The 17,933-nt window shown below is 51.1% G+C and overlaps 1 protein-coding gene across 1 annotated transcript in view; it reads right to left on the reverse strand.

Annotated features, from left to right (window-relative positions):
- Nucleotides 1-14,033: 14,033 nt before the first annotated feature.
- LOC102386052 (protocadherin-10-like) overlaps nt 14,034-17,933 on the reverse strand; it is a 6,192-nt gene continuing 2,292 nt past the window's right edge. The window contains exons 2-5 of the mRNA XM_006034159.2: nt 17,788-17,926; nt 14,817-14,875; nt 14,618-14,706; nt 14,034-14,281 (exon numbers count right to left, since the gene is read on the reverse strand). Coding sequence (XP_006034221.2) covers nt 14,034-14,281; nt 14,618-14,706; nt 14,817-14,875; nt 17,788-17,926 — 535 coding nt within the window. The remainder of the gene's footprint in view (nt 14,282-14,617; nt 14,707-14,816; nt 14,876-17,787; nt 17,927-17,933) is intronic.

The following is a 17,933-nucleotide window of genomic DNA, read 5'->3' on the forward strand; positions in this document are numbered from 1 at the left end:
TGGTTGATGACGAGGGTAAAGTCACGCCCCAGCAAGTAATGCCAGAAATAATCGATTCCCCACTTTATGGCGAGGCACTCACATTCAACGGTTGCATACCTTCTTTCCTGTGGGTTCAGCTTCCAGCTGGCGTAGGCTACATGCCAGGAGACTCTCGATTCCTTGGAATAACACAGCACCTAAAGCTCATTCCTAAGTGTCAGTCTATAATGTAAAAGGTACCTCCAAATTGGGAGTCCCTAATATGGCCTCATGACAGAGGGCCCTTTTGGCCTGTTTAAAGGCGTGCATACTCTCAGCGTTCCGTTGAAGAGGACCTCCCTTCTTTCTTTGTAACACATCTTCACGGGGGTGGCTTTGTGGATATAGATGGGAGGAGCCAGCCTGTTTTGTATGAAGGTGTGTGAGCAACCAGGGTCGATAATTGCTTCCAACCTGTCACCCCCAACCCAGACATCCACCATTGAGTAGGGCCCAGGGCCCCCTGGAGCCTCCTTCCCCACACTACAGTCCATGAATTCAATTCCAGCTGAGTCTGCCGTGCCTGATGGTCTGCCCAACTCTTTGAACAGCGAATACGTCATTCGGGCCAGGGCCCGAGACATGTAGGTGCAGTCTCATGACATGTGCCCTGCTTTCCCCCAGCAAAAGCAAATCACCCCACTGCTATTAGACTTCCTAACTTCACAGACTTCCTGGCTTGGCAGGATCATGGGGCTTCATGTATCCCATCACTCTTGGATTCTGGTCCTAGGATTTCTCCCCTAGGGCAGTGCTGAAGTTCTCAGCTAATTGCAGTGCTTCTGCAGATGACCCTGGCCTATGACAATGGACCCATTTCTGGGTCCCTTCTTCTAGATCGTTCAAAAACTGTTCCAGTAGGATCTTGTCACAGAACTCACTTTTAAAGCTCTCTACTGGCTCCAGCCATTTGGATGCCAAGTCAGTCAACCACTGTAGCAAAACCCATTGCTCTTTTGCTTCCCATTGTTTCCTGGACCTAAATGCTTGACAGTAGGTTTCAGGATTGATGTCCAGCTGATATAGGATCTCCTTCTTGACTTTCTCGTAGTCCCTGGCTTCCTCCCATGTCATGAATCCATAGACTGCTTGGGCCTTCCCTATTAACAAGACCCCGAGCTGCCCATCCCATCAGGACTTCTCCAGCCTGGCCACCAAGGCAGCCTGCTCAAAGCTTTCTAGGAATACCTCCAGGTAATCATGTACCGACATCTTTGGTATCCTCAATTCCACCATGTTCTGCTGGTGCCATGCCTGCTGCTGGATCTAGCTTTCCTCAAGAGCCAGTTGCCATGCGGATTGCTGCTGCTGCAGGACTTGTCCCATCAAGTGTAATATCTGCTGGACAGGGTCCACGCCGGCTGCTGCCACCGCCATTGGAACTTCCATTCTTTCCATCTCCTCCTGGCCATCGTCGATGTTCCTGGCCAATGTACCAGTTTGTTCAGTCATCACCAAGTACGGGAGTGTGCCTTGACATCCAGTCAACATTCGCCGGTCTCCTCCAAGGGCACCGCAACCCTCGGTCAGTCTGGGTGGGACTCTTATTCTCTCTCCCTTCCCACCTGCCATGACTTGGATGTTTTTAATTTCTGAAGTAGGTAACGAAAGGGAGGAGTGATGGCTATCCTGCCTCCACAACAACTGATCGTTGGTTCCCACCCCAGGATCCGTGCCAATAAAAATAAAAAAAGAACGGAGGGAACAATGAAATGAACAGACAAAAATGGTTCTGTTCCTTTTCTCTCTCTCATTTTTTTTTTTTTTTTTTTTTTTATTATGAAGCTGGTCAGATTTCCTCTCAAGGGACTGAGTCCTGGACAACCCCTTGGATTTGTCACCTCTCCAGTGTTGACTCTTCCTCGCCAGTCGGCAACCGGGGAGTCCTGCTTTTTTTTCTCTTGCTGATTAAAGCCGTGCCCGGCCTAATTGGCAGCCCACAGCCAATAATGAGCCAATATAAATAAACAGAAAAACAAAAGGTAAGATGTGGGAGAGTGTCGCTGTGATGGGACGGGGTCCTGCCGGATGGCTGTGATCTCCCAAGGCCCCTTACTGTGCCAAGTTGGCCCAATGGGAACCCTCGATTCTCACCCACCACATCTTTGATGGAAAATATATAGTAGGGAGGCTGCCTTTATGTCCTCTTGGACACAGTTTGCTGTACTCTGACCCCATGGGCTCCTGGACCCCTTGTGGATCCCTTTACAGTGGGTGTTTCGGGGCACCCTAGACTTATGGGCTATGCGTGGCTCCAACCACCCCTTTATCATGCCCCAAGCCTCGCAGATGGTACAGATGTTGTTTGGTCTGGGCCTTGTTATAATTTGGCCCCCTTGTCCTCTCTCGGCCCTCCGCGGCCCCATCTCGCTCCACACCTCACTGGCGCTTGGGCTCTCCATGGCCCTGCAAAGTGCTGCACCCTCTCTGGCACCGGGGTTGGTGCACCCCAAATGCTGCACCCTCTCTGGTGCTGGGGTCCCCACTCTGCTGTGGGTCCCCTATGAGGCCTCCTCCTTCCCCTAATAACCTCACCCAAACCACCAGTCTTAAACAGCAAACAAACCACAAGCCCCTGGGCTATAACATAAATTCAAGCTGCTCGACTATAACATCATTCAAGCCACACCAGGGGTGCTCTGTCCCTCACCAGTATCAGAGGCTGTACCTGCAGTCAGGCCACTCCCCTTTGCTTGCTCTGGGAGAGCTCCTTCCCCCTTGGCTGCTGGCAGGGAACTGCCTTCCTGGCCTCAGCCCTGGGGTTTATATATGAGCCAGGCCCTGCCCCTTCCAGTCAGCTGACCGATGCTCCCCTGGTAACCAACAGCTGGGGCTTCCAACTCACTGCTAGGGCTCTTCCCCTAGCAGTTTCAGTTTTTTAAAGGAGCAGGACACCCTACTGTCCTGTGACAGTCACCTTCTTTCCCTCTCTACCGGGTGATAGATTCCTTCCTCCCCCGATGCCTGACCCGCAGCGCCACCAGTAAACGGAGTTTAAGTTTTTTTTCCTTACAGTCTCTCTCTTCTCTCTCCTTTTTCTTTCTTTCTATTGTGGCCGCACCCGGCTTAATTGGCGGCCCGCGATGATCAATCAGCACTTCCGAAAATAATCAAGCAAGCAGCTCGGGAGCATCCGGCCCTCTTATCTTACTCTCTTTTTTTCTCCTTTTTCTTCTCTTCTCGTTCTCCTTTCTTTCTTCTTTCACTCTTTTAGCATGGGCTCCCCAGAGCCTTTGAGACTTGATCGGGCCCTTACCCCGCTCCCGGGGCCATCAGTCTCAGGTTGAGCCTTCCCAGCCTCCATCCTGGCCACCGTCTTCCATCTTTCCTTTCCCCGGTGTCCCGGCTCTGCCCACAGCCCCCGGATATTGCCCTGGCCACGGACCTGCACCAATCCGCCTTACCTGTTGAAGTGATAAAGCGGTGCTGGGACAAACCGGGAGCTCACGTCATAGCGTTGAGGTCCTATTCTGGTTGGGTCCATGCCCATGGCTAAGGGACCATCCTAGGTGAGTATCTTTCAATCCTTCACGCATATACATATGTTATAGACTCTATCATTAGAGTTTGATTTCTATCAATGAGATAAAACAAGATCACAGAAACTGGATTCTGTAATATTAAGTTCTGTGAAAGGAATTTACTGAAGGTGAATTTTCTATCTGGATAGAGCAGTATTCACAAAGATTACAAACTAAGAGTTCTCATTTCTTTAATTATATGGGGAGGGTGTTGTACTCATTGCTCATTTTAAGGGTGGAAACTTGAAATTAAAATCAAAAGGGAAGAGTTAAACTTGAATTCCCAAAGCTATATTGTCTTAGCAACTTACATGGAAAACACTTGAATTCAAAGAGTTAAAAGTAAAGAAACTTTAATTATCTCATGGCAGTCTACAAAAGGGACCTCTTATGTCCCAGAAAAAATGAAAAAATCTGTTAACCAGCTATTCACATCCTTCCCAAAGCATATCCATTATGGATGGCACTTCTGGTTCCCCATTAGCTAGAATACTCAATGCAGAGTCAGAATCACAATTTCAGTGCTTAACAGGTCTCCTTGTTGTCGGTGAGAGGCTCGCTAGGAGTTTGAACTATTGTGGTGTAACCTTGGAGATCAATGAAAGGCTTCTGGCTGTGTCATTAAGGTGAACAGAGGAAGGACATGGAATTAAAATATTCTAGAAAGAAGTCTGTAGAATATATGCCTCTGATACACATGCAGACATGTCATATGCATACTTATATACCATATGCATGCATTGATTCATGCTTGAATAAAGGATTTGCATCCCATTTTTGAAAATTTTTAGTTAGTAGGATGCACAAAAGTGTAACAGGATGAAATTAGATCAAGGAAAATTTAGGCAGAATAAAATGAAAAAACACCTGACAGCTATTACTCATTTAAAGACACCACTGCCTAGACTTTTTAATTAATTTATTTACAAAGCAAAGAAGTGGGTCATTACTGCTTTTCCATCTCTCAAGTTCTCTGATTCAGAGCCAAAATTCTGAGTTGTTTTTCCCTTCAGAAAGCAACATCTTTTTTACTATCAAGCTGATACAAAACAGCAACTTTGTAAATCTTTCTGCCTTTTGTTCTAACAACAAAACAACACATACAGTGTAAAATACTCAGTTTCATATAATTGCTGTTGGATAAAAAGGGTCAAGGAGCAAATACTGATTCATCCCTATTGAAGAATTAATGCTATTGAGTCTCCCTTTATATAGAATGGGCTCCTGAGAAAAGGCTGTAACACAAATTCTGTAATGGTCCCAATGTACTCAATGAAAACTGTGGGAAAAGAATTGAGAGTTAGCTGGGAAAGGCACAGTGTTTTATAGTTAGGATATTTGTTATATACCCACTAAATCTATAGGGCATTAAGTCAGTTTACTGGATGTTTTATTTCTTGATTTTTTTAATTTATTTTATTATTTTCCATAGCTCCCCAGCTTCTATCCTACTTTTTAAATAATTTTCCTGCTCTTTTGAAAGGGAAAACCAGTTAATTTCATACGATAGCGCTGTAGCTTTCTGGGATTCTTTTGTTTTTCCTTAACATTCTGCATAGGCCATGAAGCAATCCATTTATGACCATAAAATTCTTTGTAAAATTGGAACAGGAAGCCCTTTCATCTCCAGGACTCTAAGTCTAGCAAAGATTAATAGTGACTAAAAGCCATTGCTAGCAATAAAATACTTTGCACTTCTAAAGCACCTTCTCTCTGAAAATCTCAAAGCACTTTTTAAATATTAGTGAAATAATCCTCACAATTCCTGTCTGAGGTAGAGTAATGTTATTAGCTCTGTTTTATAGATTAGGCAAATAAGGTTCAACAAGTAGTTAATTTTTCTTGCCCTGGTCATTTAGGTCTATAATTAGAATCCCACTCTCCTAAATTCCAAGGTTGCTTCTTGATTCTATGACCAACCTTTCGGGATAATCACCTGACCATTGTTTAGCAGCTCCTAATCTAATGATTTCAGCTCCTTTCCTCAAAAATAAGGGTCATCTATATCCCTAAAACCAACATTATATGTGGGACTGGTTGTGTGCATCTACATGAGATACTTTACTGTGCAGAAGCGTAGTTTACTGCACAGTAAGCTTGTGCATCTACACATGCACATGCTCCCTGCACAGTAAAAATTGCTACTTGTGAGTAAATTTGCTACCTGCAAATGCAAGTAGCAAATTTACTCTTGAGTACTTACTGCACAGCAATGCATGTGTGGATGCCAATCAGCAGCAAATTTGCTCCCCATCAGCCCTACCACTTGGGGTACATCCACACATGCAGGCACATGCACTTGCAGCAGCTCAAATAAGAGTGGCACAAATTTGAGACGGGGATTTTTCCCTCAGTGCACGTGCCCATGACATGCACTTCAGTGTGGGGTAAGTTGTAGCACTTGGGGCAAAGTAACCCTGCCCAGCTCCTCCCGGATCTGCAGCCAGGTGGAGTTAGAGGCAGGGGCCAGAAGCTGTGCTAGCCCCATCAGTATAAAAACCTGCACTGTCCAGCAGCTCAGGGCTTTTTGCCCTCAAGAGCTTCTGAAGCCCAGCCACTTGGTATCTGGGGACACTACCCCTTGTGCTAGATGGACTGCTGAAGCAGCATCCCCAAATCGCTTTTTAAAATACCCCAGAATCCATGTTCTTCCACAATTAGGACAAAATACCTCTCTCTCTATATATATATATATAGAGAGAGAGAGAGAGAGAGAGAGATCGATCAGTTGGGCAATGTTTTATTGCTATACAGGTTTCCCTCGCCAACCATGGTTTTGAGTATCCACACTTCATCTTCTATATACCATTTTGGCTACCATGGTATACAGTTTTGAGTAACCATGGTTTTCTATGGCTACACATCAGCCTGCCACCTACCATTTTCACCATAAGCCTTTTGTCTTGCCAACCACAGTTTTGCCAACCATGGGAACTTTCAGGAACCTAACCCCAGCAGTTGGCAAGGGAAACTTGTAGTTACAATGTTAAAACAATTTGGAAGCCTACCAGTGTCTCTATCATCATAATAAAATAAATTCTAAATATCTATATGTTGTGATGTTTGCTTTTGGTTTTCTTATCACACAATGTAGGTATGTGGGGTTTGCAGGAGTGGGGTGGGAAGGGGTGTGGGTGGGTGCGGAGGGATGTGGGGAAATGCGGATCAGTGTGTGGGTAGGGGTGGAGGGATTGTGGGGAGACGGTGGGTGTGGGGGGATGGCTAAGAAGGGGTGGGTCTCCTGCCCCCCACAGGGCACAGCCCCCCCACACACAGCACATGGATTGGCCTCCCACACAGGGTCCCAGCCACCCTGCAGGATCCCAGCCTCTCCCCACAGGGTCCCAGCCCCGCCCTGCAGGGTCCCTCCCTGCAGGGTCCCGGTTGCCTATGCAGGGCCAACAACTTACCTCTGCAGCAGCAACAGGAGGGGGACTCTCAGGGCCCACTGCTACCAGCAGAGCTCAGCCCTGAGCAACTCAGAGCCAGCGCCATTTGTGCCACTCAGAGCAGGACTGGCCTGGCGTCCTGCATCACTGCGTGGCCCCATGCCACTTCAGGGAGCACCAGGGCCTCTGGCACTGTCACCTGGTGGCTAGTGCCGCTCACAGGGACTGCGTGTTGTGCTGGCCTGGGTCCTGCCTCTGGTAGCAGCACTGCCAGACCCATGGTGTGTGTGTGAAGGAGACACACAGAGGGAACCAGCCTGGAGTGGCTTGCTAGAGTAACTTGGCACTGAACCAGGACGTGCGACTCTGGGATGCGCAGCTCCTGTGCAGCTGCACGCTAGCTGCACAGCCCTGCCCGGGTCAGGTCAGGTTATTGGGGCGCATTTTTTATGATGCTCAGGTGGCAGTGCATGGCCATGACTATGGCACATCACCACATAAGCCTCATGGAAAACACACCCCACTGGGCCAGGCCACATAGCTACCATGTGGCTGCACAGGAGTCACGCGTACCAGTCCTGTGCAAAGCCGGACTAGTGGGCTGGGCTGGGCCGGGTTGAGTCGGGTCCCACCATGCACTTCATGGAGGGGAGCAGGGGCTGCCACACACCTGCCCCCCCACCACCCAGGCCCCACAGCACTGGTGGCAGCAGGCAGTAGCTGTGGCTTTGTTTCAGGACACCGGCTGGGTGCTGGACACCATCCTGGCCCTGGCAGTCACCTTCATACCATCCGCTGCCCTGCCCTTGACAGTTGCCCCACCTGGCCCCTGGCAGCAGCCTGTTGCCTAGCAGCAGCCCCCTTGTGGACCTGGGCAGAGCTTCTGTGCTCCCTTCATGAGCCAGGACCACCTGCCCCAGCTCCCAGATCCTGGTCCTCGGCTCAGATCCCCCACCACGCAGCCCCCGTCCCAACCTGGGCCCATCCCCACCGCTCACCCTGGATCCACATGGACATGGAGCCAAAGCTCCCTGCACTGGGCTCAGGACGAGGAGCTGGCCCTACTGGCCCTGGACACAGGCTGCCAGAGGGGTAGCTGCCCACCCCGGGGGACCAGTGGCCTCCATCCCCCCTGGGCAAGCCCCTCTCCCACCATGCTTGCCACAGCATGTGGACCTGCCAGGGACCAGTCAGAGGTCAAGGTGCTGGCTGCTTGTCCCTAGGCTTTGCCCACTAGATGCCCCCACCTCACAGCCACACACCCCTGGAGGGCACCTATACAAACCACCATATTGTTGTACATAGTTTTCACAGGGAAGAGGATGGTTTATTGTTGGGTGGGTGGGTGGTGGAGGGGCTCTGTTGTTCAGAAGTGGGGAGAGAGGGTCTGTTTGTTAAGGAGGGAAGGGGGAGGTGGGGTCTGTTTGATGTGAGGGGAATAAAAACTATTGTTCTTCTATAGTTGTTCTAGGCTGTGGTGGGTATGTGGCTTGCCCGTGGTGGGAGGACCTACCACTGTCACTGTCACTGCAGCTGGGTCTCCCACTGTCAGGTGTCCTCCGCCTACCATGCCTTCTCTGCCCAGGCCTTGCAAAACAGCTTTCCCCGCCCCCCACCCCCGGGCCTCACAGATGTTATGCAGCATGCAGGCTGTGATGATGACCCAGGGGATGTTGTCCTCAGCAAGCTCGAGGCAGGTGGTGATGGGGCACCAGCGTCCCTTGAGGCAGCCAAAGGCACATTCCAACAGGGCATGGGTTCAGCCCAGGCACCACTTAAAGTGGGCCTGGTGGGGGTTCAACTGGCCAGTGTAGGGCCACAGGAACCAGGGCAGAGGCAAGTAGGCAGGGTCCATGATGAAGAGGGGCAGTACCACCATGGCACCCAGCTGGAGGTCCAGCACCCCCGACATGAAGTGCCCACTCTGCACCAGGGCTGGCAGAACAGAGTTCTGAAACGTGGACATCATGGGCACTGCCCACCCAGCCAGCACTCACATTGGTCAAGGCACTGCGGTGTTCAATGACAGCCTGGAACATAAAGTGAAAGCCCCTCTGGCTGTATTAGGGGCAGTTACCATGGGGTGAGCAAGAGATTCAGATAATGGTCCTGTCCAGGGCACAGATTCACTGGGGCAATCCCAGGGCACAGAATCCTGTCATCAGTGCACCATGTGCCCCAGCACATCCTGGAGGATGCAACACACATTCAGGACAGCCTCCCTGGCAGTGGCCTTGCCCACACCAAAGAGATGGGCCACATAGCGGAGGCTGGTGAGTGTGGCCAACTTCAGCAGGCCAAGTGTCTGTAGGGAGGGGCTGCTACATGCTGGTGTCCTGCTACCCCTGGTGCAGGCAGAGCTGCTCCAGGAGGTCCAGGAAGGCAGTGCAGGTCATCCTGAATGCCTGCAGGCATGGCTCGTCATCCCAGATCTGCTGGATGACATGCAGCCACCAGTTCTAGCTGACCCAGTGGGTCCAGAGCCAGCAGGGCTGGAGGCCCAGAAGGGCAAGGGTGAGCCCAGTGGTGACATCCAGCAGCACATTGTCAGTGTCCCTGCCAGGATCCAGCCAGTAGGATGGAGTCCAGGTGGCAGCTGAATGGTGGCAGTGGCCATGGGACAGCATGGTGTAGCCAGGCAGGCAGTCGCTGCACATGGGGAAGCCAGCAGGGTCCAGACAGCCATGGGCCAGCTGCCAGTTGGTACAGTGGGCCAGCAGGACCAGCACAGTGGACAGCAGGAGCCTGGGGCACTGGCTATCACTGCTAGGGGCAGAGCCTGGAGCAGACATGGCATGGGAAGCCAGAGATGCCCCTGTACTGTGCATGCTGCTCTGGCCAGTGAAGTGGCTGACCAGAGAGCAGAGAGCAGGGATGGCTTCTCAAGACGGCTGACAGCTGCTGGCAGCTGTGGCTAGAGCCCTGGGGATGGCAGAGGCCCATTGCAGCACTGCAGAAAGTGCAAATCTGCTCCCGTATCTCTGCATGTATAGATGCCTGCCAGGAAGCATTTACTCATGAGTAGTTTACTCACAAGTAAACTGGTTCCAGATCTAATGCATGTGTGGACACACCCATTGCCTCCCTGTTGGTAGCCTCATGAGAAATAACTGCTGCCCCAAATGATATCAGCCAAACCTGGCTCTAAAGTCTAATCATTATTGTTATCTCAGCTGGGGGTCATAGAATCATAGGGTTGAAAGGGACTTCAAAGGTCACCTAGTCCAACCCCCTGCACATCACAGTGTCACATAAAGAAGGAGTATGCGGGGGCAAGAAGAATGGAGCTTGGGTAATCTGACTTCTCAGAGCCCTGTGTTAGGTCACATTGCAATGACACAGCCTCACAGTAGTTATTCCGCAGCTAACATGGGAACTTCAATCAAAAAAGAAAGAAAGAGTGGGGAAAAAGAAAGGAGGAAAGAACATTTTGGGCCCTTAGATTTTAATAGGCAGTGGGTACATCTACATGTGCATTAATGTTCCATAATTATGGCACATTATATTTAGCACCTGTAATAACAGGTACTCACTGAATGTGCCATAACTGGCATGACTGTGCAGTAGTACCAGCACATGTCTTTTATGTGACGCTAATATGCAATAGACTAATTCTACTGCGCATTAGCACATTAGCACTGAATTCACAATGATACGCTAATGCACAGTAGAATTAGTCTACTGCATTTCTAGTGTTTTATGTAGATGTGCCCAATGAGTAGCACCTTTATTCCCAGACACTTTGATTCCTGTGTTTGGCACATGTCTACTGCTGGGGAAATAATATCTAAGGACAAGCATGAGTGAACAATAGAAACAAAGTAAAGGAAAATAATGAGCCATTATACCTAGAGTGCAGCTCTCTCTCAAAAGCATCCTTAAATGATTTACTCTGATGGGTTTGTGCAGCTTTTGCAGCACCTTAAACCTAAGATGAAGAGAGGATTAGTGTGGTCTCCACTGCAATATAGAGGAGCTTCAAGGGATTTCTCTACCAGTTGCAGGATGGGAAGCCTTTCCAGCCAAGCTTCCTCTCTCCCAGGGTATTCCAGGCCAGGATCTAAAGGAGGAGTGATGGAGCACGGCTAAACCACTACATGTTCCCCAGTGCTGATCAAATCCTCAGGAAGCTGGTTAAACAAGCATTATAGCCCCATTTTACCACAAAGGGGGCTCACAGGGCCCCAGGTCTGGCCAACCATGTAGAGAGATTATTTCAGTCATAGCTATACAGAAACCAGCCAGGTATGAAATGCCCTAGCCACCATGCTGCAATAACATCACACAGCAGGGATTTCAAAAGGAAAGCAAGGAATAAGCTCTTTCCTGTAAACTACAAGATGAAGTATTTTAATATTGCTAACATGCAATATGGTAATTGCAACAAATCCCAGTTCTCTAGCAGGTCTGTATAAAGCTTGGACCAAGTCCTTGCTCTGAGGCTACAAATATTATTATACCTGATGAAGAATAAAATGCAAACCATCCCAAGCAATCCTTTCTAGCATGGTTACTATTTGCTTCCCATAAAGCCATGTATCTATTTGAGCTATTAAAATACAATGTATTGATATAAATCAAAAACTGTCTTTTTATTTACTTAAAAAGAATTTTCATGCACTGCATGTATTGTTCAGAAATGACCAATAATTCAAGACAGTAGCAATTTTCCTTCTGCAGATTTTTCAACATGGTTTCCATGCAAACAGACCAACATTAACTCACCAGAAAGATTGTTCCTTGTTATGATTTTAAACAGGCCTGTTAGCTCAGATCTTTCAACACAGAGGAGTACCAGTCAAAGACCTTTCAGTTTCTAGGGGTCAATTTCAAACAGGACCAAGCTACAGCCACAGTTCCATTTAAGCTGTATTCTCCCTCCTTCCTCACCCATTTCACTCCCTCCCCATGGAGCTTATGACTAGTGCTGCCGAGTGCCTAGCTCAGTGGTGAATGACAAAAAAAAGTTGAGAGCCATCTTTAAAAGAGTTTCCAGGTGAGTTTTGCTTCTTTGGCTGAGTTTCTCAGAGGAAATTAACCCAAATACAACTAAAAAGGTGGTAGGAAGTGGTTGTAGCAGATCTGAGGACTTAAATACTGTCTGGGCATGTCTATACATACACTTTAATGTGCAGTAGCCTTTTTTACTGAGCATTAAAGCATTGCATTACATTAAAAAAACTGTATAAATGCTATACTATAAACTGTGCAAATGCTATACTAATGCGCAATAATATTGGGTACTGAGCATTAAGCATCACTTTTAAAATGTGTGCTTTCAGCACTGCACATTAGGGCATCATAATGGGCATTTATTTAGTACCTCACATTGGAGGTACTAAATTTAATGCACATTAGGAAAAGTGCATTAATGCATATGTAGACACACCCTCTGATCACATGTTAAACACCTTAAGACGTTGTGTTGGTTGGCTAAAGGGACTTCTGTTTGACCTGTCAGCACATCTAGGGCAGGGATGGGCTGTGGGCATATGCTAATCACCCCCATGTAGAGGCGGGTTCTACCAATGCTGACTATGAATCACAAGAGGCAGTTGGGCCCTACCAAGGCTTGTTTTTCTTTGAGGCCCATATCACACTTCCCATAGCAGAAAAACCACCAAGAATAGACTGAAGGGAAAGAAACCCCACTGAGAACTATCCAAACCATCCCCCAGTGAGACTCCTACTGGTGGAAAGGGGAGCAGAGCTTGTGCCCACCAGCAGGTGCTTTGTAGAAGGCCAGTGCCAGCCATGCAGGAGTCCTGGGCCTGGACCATGCCAACTCCCCCAGAGGGGTTCACCGGTTCCCTGGCAATTCATTTAAGTTACCAGCAAGGTTAAAATTACTCTTTGACTCTTGGGGGGGGTCTGAAGAAAAAGAGAGCTGCCCAACACATGTCCTAATAAAATCAGAGACGACCCCCCCCCCGGTTATGATTTTCAAATCTTACAGGGGACTCTCAGTAAGGAGTCTGTAGCCCCAGGCTGTGCACCTTGACCCGATTTGCTAATCGCTCCTTTGGCTACCCAGTCTCCATACCCATCAAGGGCATAGTCCCAAAGCTCAGGGAGGGAAGCAAGACGCCAGGGGGTGCTCCTCTTATGTGCGGGGAGGGAGTCTGCACTAGCCCTGGAGCTGTCTTTAAGAACTCGTGTCAGACCTGGGACACGTTCGGATATATTTTATTTTTTAAAAATAAAAGCCTCCCACACCCAAGGAGCGTGCCCCTGCTCCTCTGAGCGTGAACGTAAACCCCGCACCTTGCAATATTCGGCATCTCTTCGCTTTAGCAGATGAAGCCAGAAGCAATGGGCTGAGGCTGGAGCGCCCTGCGCTTCGTTCAGCCCCAGAAACATCGTGGAGAGGCAGGTCCAAGAAGGTTTATTCAGGCTTCTCCCCTGCCCCCACAAAAAGGGCGCTGGCCACCGGGCTCTAGTTTCCTTTTCCTCTACCCCGGAACCTCGCCGTCCTCGTGATGTTAATTAGCATTGCGTGTCGCACCTATTTCAGTGCGTTAAACAGTCAGAAATATACATGGGCGCTGGATACATTCACAGAGCCTAATGAGCAAAGGAAATAGCGCGTTCACAAAATGGAGCTTGCTAAAGGCTTCTCGAAGTGCGCAAGATATGCCGGGGAGGCTGCTCCACTTGCAGCCCCAAAAGTCCCCCTGCTGAGGTGTTCTGTATGACACAAGGCAAATCGTCCATTTAATTTGACACACTAAACTGCCACGAACCCACTAATACACAGACCAGCTACCTCCCGGCAGAAAGAGAGGGGACGAAGCCTAACAGCCCCTCCCCGGAGGAGGAGCGGGGGGGCGGTCGTTTTCAGCCTTTTCGCTGTCCAGGCGCTACAAATCCCTGCCCGCCTTCTCTGTCTAGTTGCGGTCCAGAGACGGGATTTGGCTAATTACAATAGCAGGCACCTTCGCTGCGGGCAATGTCTTAGCATCACTGCGCAGTTCGTAACGCAGAACACGCTGCGCCTTGCTTCGTAGTAATGCTGCAGGTTTTACAAAGCGGGAGAGCCAGTGGCAGGTTCGCCAGCACCATGGACAGAGCTGGCCCCGGCCCGCGGCCGCCCTCACATCCATCACTTGAGGTCATTGTTGATCATCACGTTGTCGTGTATGTCGCAATACGTGCTCATTTTCTTTCTCTTCCCAAAAGTGGAGAAGCTGCTCTTGTCCTCCTGGTCCAAAAAAAGGGGCCCCTCCTTGTTGCCCACCATAGTCGGGGTCCCTGGGATGTAAACGTTGTGCTGATAGTCCAGGGGCGGGTAAAGCGGGCCGTATCTGGGGGCCCAGACGCTGGTGGCGGCCCCCGAGGCCTTCTGGAAATCTAGAGAAAGCAAGGTTATCTGAGGGGCCCCGGGCCCGGAGCGACCGAGCCGCAGCGCCCGGTGCCTACGTGGCCCTTGGTGACCGATCTGTTTGAAGGCCCCTCTCCCTAGCAAGAGGAGTCTCCACGGACCCGAGTATTAACATCGCTGTTCCCGCTGCCCATGGAGGCGCTGAGGCTTGGATCCTCTCAGATTCTCATGCGGGATTAAGCATTTACCGAGCCGATGAAGCATGCAAGGCTCCTGCCATCCCCCTAGCCCGATCCCTGGAGCGAGCCGGGGAGCCGCGAGGTTTTCTGTGAGGAGCTCGATGATCTGGGGTCCTCAATACTCACCAGAGAGCGGGCTGACCAGCGTACGCAGTCTGTCGGGCTCCTTCTGGACTCCCCTTCGGATCCCGCCTACGTCTTCCAAACTCTGCGAACTACATAGGGCAGAGAATCACCTGCGGAGCCTGGCCAGGCCACTGGAGGTCCGACCAGAAATAGCCCCCTCCCCGCCCTCTTCCCATTTTACATCGTGTCCTCTCGGTACCTTTTCAGGGCCGCAAGCTGGGTTTTTGGAGGCAGCCAGTCTGTATTGGGTTGTTTGATCTGTAAAACACGGGAACGACATGAGCATTAGACAGTGAAATTCCCACCCCCGTCGCGCGTGGGTTGGGTGCGCACATCCCCTCTCGAGGGGAAGCCACCTTCGGCTCAGATATTCACTTCAGCTTTACATCAGTGTTTCTTAAAGGCGGCTGAGTGCTTACGCGAAGGGACTTGAACAAATGAGGTTAGATCCATTTGGTGTAAGGGATGAGCTAAATTGATTTGGAGCGAGCGGATGAACTCGTGTCTGCTTTTCTGTGGGCTGAGAAGTCGCTGAGGACTCAGGTCCCACATAACAGACCAAAAGAGATGGATATAGGTCCACGCTCTGGCAAGCAGTGGGAAATGATCGCTGGAGCAGAAGTGCGTCCCGCCCGGGCTCCGGGTGCTGGACTTCAGCGAACCTGTGAGCAATCCGGGGTCCCAGCCTCTAGCACAAAATCACACGCGCAGCCCGTGGGGGCACCGGCAGGACAGTGCTGCCCCCTGGTGCCCGGAACGGTCCCTTCTCCCCGGGGAGAGGTAGTTCCCTCTCCCACGGAAGCCGGAGCTGGCAGTCAGCCCGCAGCTGGAGCTGCTGCTTCCGATTACAGGATGTAATTGCTGTGCTCCCCGCAAAGCGGGGACGCCGCCGGCTGGCAGGATTTCTGCGGCTGCAGCACTGACAAAGAACCAGCCTTCTCTCCACGTTTCAACGGAGAAGCAACAAGCCGGCTGCTCCCAGAAAGCCATTGAGCCCAGCTCCCCATGCCGGAGCCCACGGCAGTGTGTCTCCCTGTGAATAAAATGTTGGTTTTAGTAAATCCACCTGGTTTTCTAATCCGCCTCCTTCAAACCACAGGGGACGAAGGGGACAGACAAAGACACCGCCCTAAGCGGGTCGCGGGCCCTTCGCGGGGGCATTCATTCTTCTTTCCCGGTTACGCTCCTCCTCGGCCTTGGCCGGCTGATTTTTTAATCTCGGTGCCAGTCGCTGGATTGTGAAATGGAAGCTCTATTGGCGGCGGCTTCCATCAAACAGCCCGTTACTTCCTCTCTGCTGGCCGTGAGCCAGCCCGCCTGGGCGCCCACGGGGCTCAGAGCCAGCTTCGGGAGCCGGGCAGGGCACTGCTGCTCCTCGCCAGTTTCCAGGGTAAAAACTTAGAGCTGGCGACCTTTGCGAGGGCAGGTCTGTCAGGTGGCCGCGGGCGGGGCGACAGAAGGCAGGAGAACAAGAAGATATGTTGGCTCAGGATCTCTCTCCCGCCGATCCCCTCCCCAGCTGGTTACAAAATGGGCCCGATCCCCCTCTCGCGGCAGGCGGGGAAGTGCGCTGTAGTGGGGGGCGGGCAGCAGGCCAGTTATTCCGGCAGCAGGAGGCCCGTTGCACCACGAGGGGCTCTGCCGTCACCTGCAGCCCTCACAAAGCGTTTCACTGCCACAACCAGAGCTTGGCCCTCTGCAGAGCACACAAGCAGCGCCCCACGCTCCAAGGATCCGTGCGCCCAGCCGCCCAGTGCCGCTCACATGGAGCCTGGCCCCTTTTCACAGACAGTGATACTGAGGCACGTACAAACGGAAATCTAAGCCTGACCAGTCTCCTATCTTCCCCACAGCCCCCACTTCCTCGTGAATACGTCCCGCCCTCGATTTAATTTCCAACCAAGTCCCTATCTGCACATCTGGCTCTACTCCTTGAGATTTCTTTTAAATGCCCCCTCTTTTAAATGTCCTTCCCAACGCAGGGACTTCGCCTGGTGTCTCATTCATGTCGGCCGAGGCGGAGAGGTGTGGAAATCAGCCGTGTACACCGTGTCACTAGGGGGAGTTTGGAACTGACTGAAGGAAAATCTCATTAACATATTAGACAACCGTGTCCAATGATCCAAAGAAAAATGTAAAAAGAAAACCTGTTTCCGGAATGTCTTGTGCTGATGTTGAAAGGATATTTTGTTAAAAGGAAAATATCTGTAAGTGGATTAGACTCCGCCGGCCCGCCGCGCCCCTAATCGCGTTACTGGGAGAGTATTTCATCTACCAAATTAGACGTCCCTCATTTAAATACCTAACAAATGTTGACATCAGAATCTCTGGAAATCGCGTTTTTCTCCCCGAGCGCGGCGGCTTCGACTTTTGCACCATCTAGTGATCGGTTCACGGGAATGTCAGGCATTTGTCTTCTACAAAGTGCTTTTCGCCTTCCCTGACAATAGCTCAGCATTCATTTTAATAGATGCCAGAAGGAAAGTGGTGTCCTTAGGAAATGGGATAATGGCAACAACAACAACAACCATCTCGGTTAAAAAGACAAAGAGGCGCCTCTGAAAGAACCAAACAAGACGTCAGGCTTTGGCGGGTAGGAGCGCGGAGCCAGATACCGCAGCAGGACACATGAGCCCGTCATAGCTCAAAGGACTCAAACCCTCTCCTGCTCCCTTCCCTCCCCAGCCACGATGGTGACTTATATGTAAGAATCAGAGACAACCCTCATCAGGCCGGGGAAAGCTCTGAGCCGAGCCTTCCTCTAGCACCGGGCAGCGGCTGCCTTTTAATCGGCCTTAGCTGGATGCATGCGCTGGACAAAGGAGATGAAAAGCCCCGCGGGTCACCGGAGCGTCGAAGCAACTAGCGCTGCCTGTACGGCGCAGAGGTGAGAGCCAGAGGCCAGAGAGCTCCGAGGGGAGGCCGCCCTGCTCTCTGCTGCGCCTACGCGGCCGGCTCTGCTGGGCTGCGGGGAGCGGGGCGCTCCGAGGGGCTGGCACGTCCTGGACCAGGGGGATCCTGGCCTCCTTAGACGCGCCTTTTTATCTCTTTCAGGCTTAGTGGGAGCCGGGCGCACCTCGTGCGCTCCCGCCGCTGGGCCGCTGCGAGAGCCTGAGCATCTCTTTCCTGGGAGGGGGTCGGGCCTGCCCCGCACCGCGGGCCGGCGTTACCTGGCTGGCGGCATTAAGCGCATTCTTGGCCGCCCGCGGCTTCCGCGCCGGGAGGCGCTCGGGGCCCGGCTCGTTGTTGCGGGCGGGCCGTGGGCTACAGGGCTTGAGGAACATGAAGTCGCTCTTGGCGGACTCGGGGCTGAGGC

Source organism: Alligator sinensis, unplaced genomic scaffold (genome assembly GCF_000455745.1).
Source record: "Alligator sinensis unplaced genomic scaffold, ASM45574v1 scaffold14_1, whole genome shotgun sequence".
NCBI lineage: Eukaryota > Metazoa > Chordata > Crocodylia > Alligatoridae > Alligator > Alligator sinensis.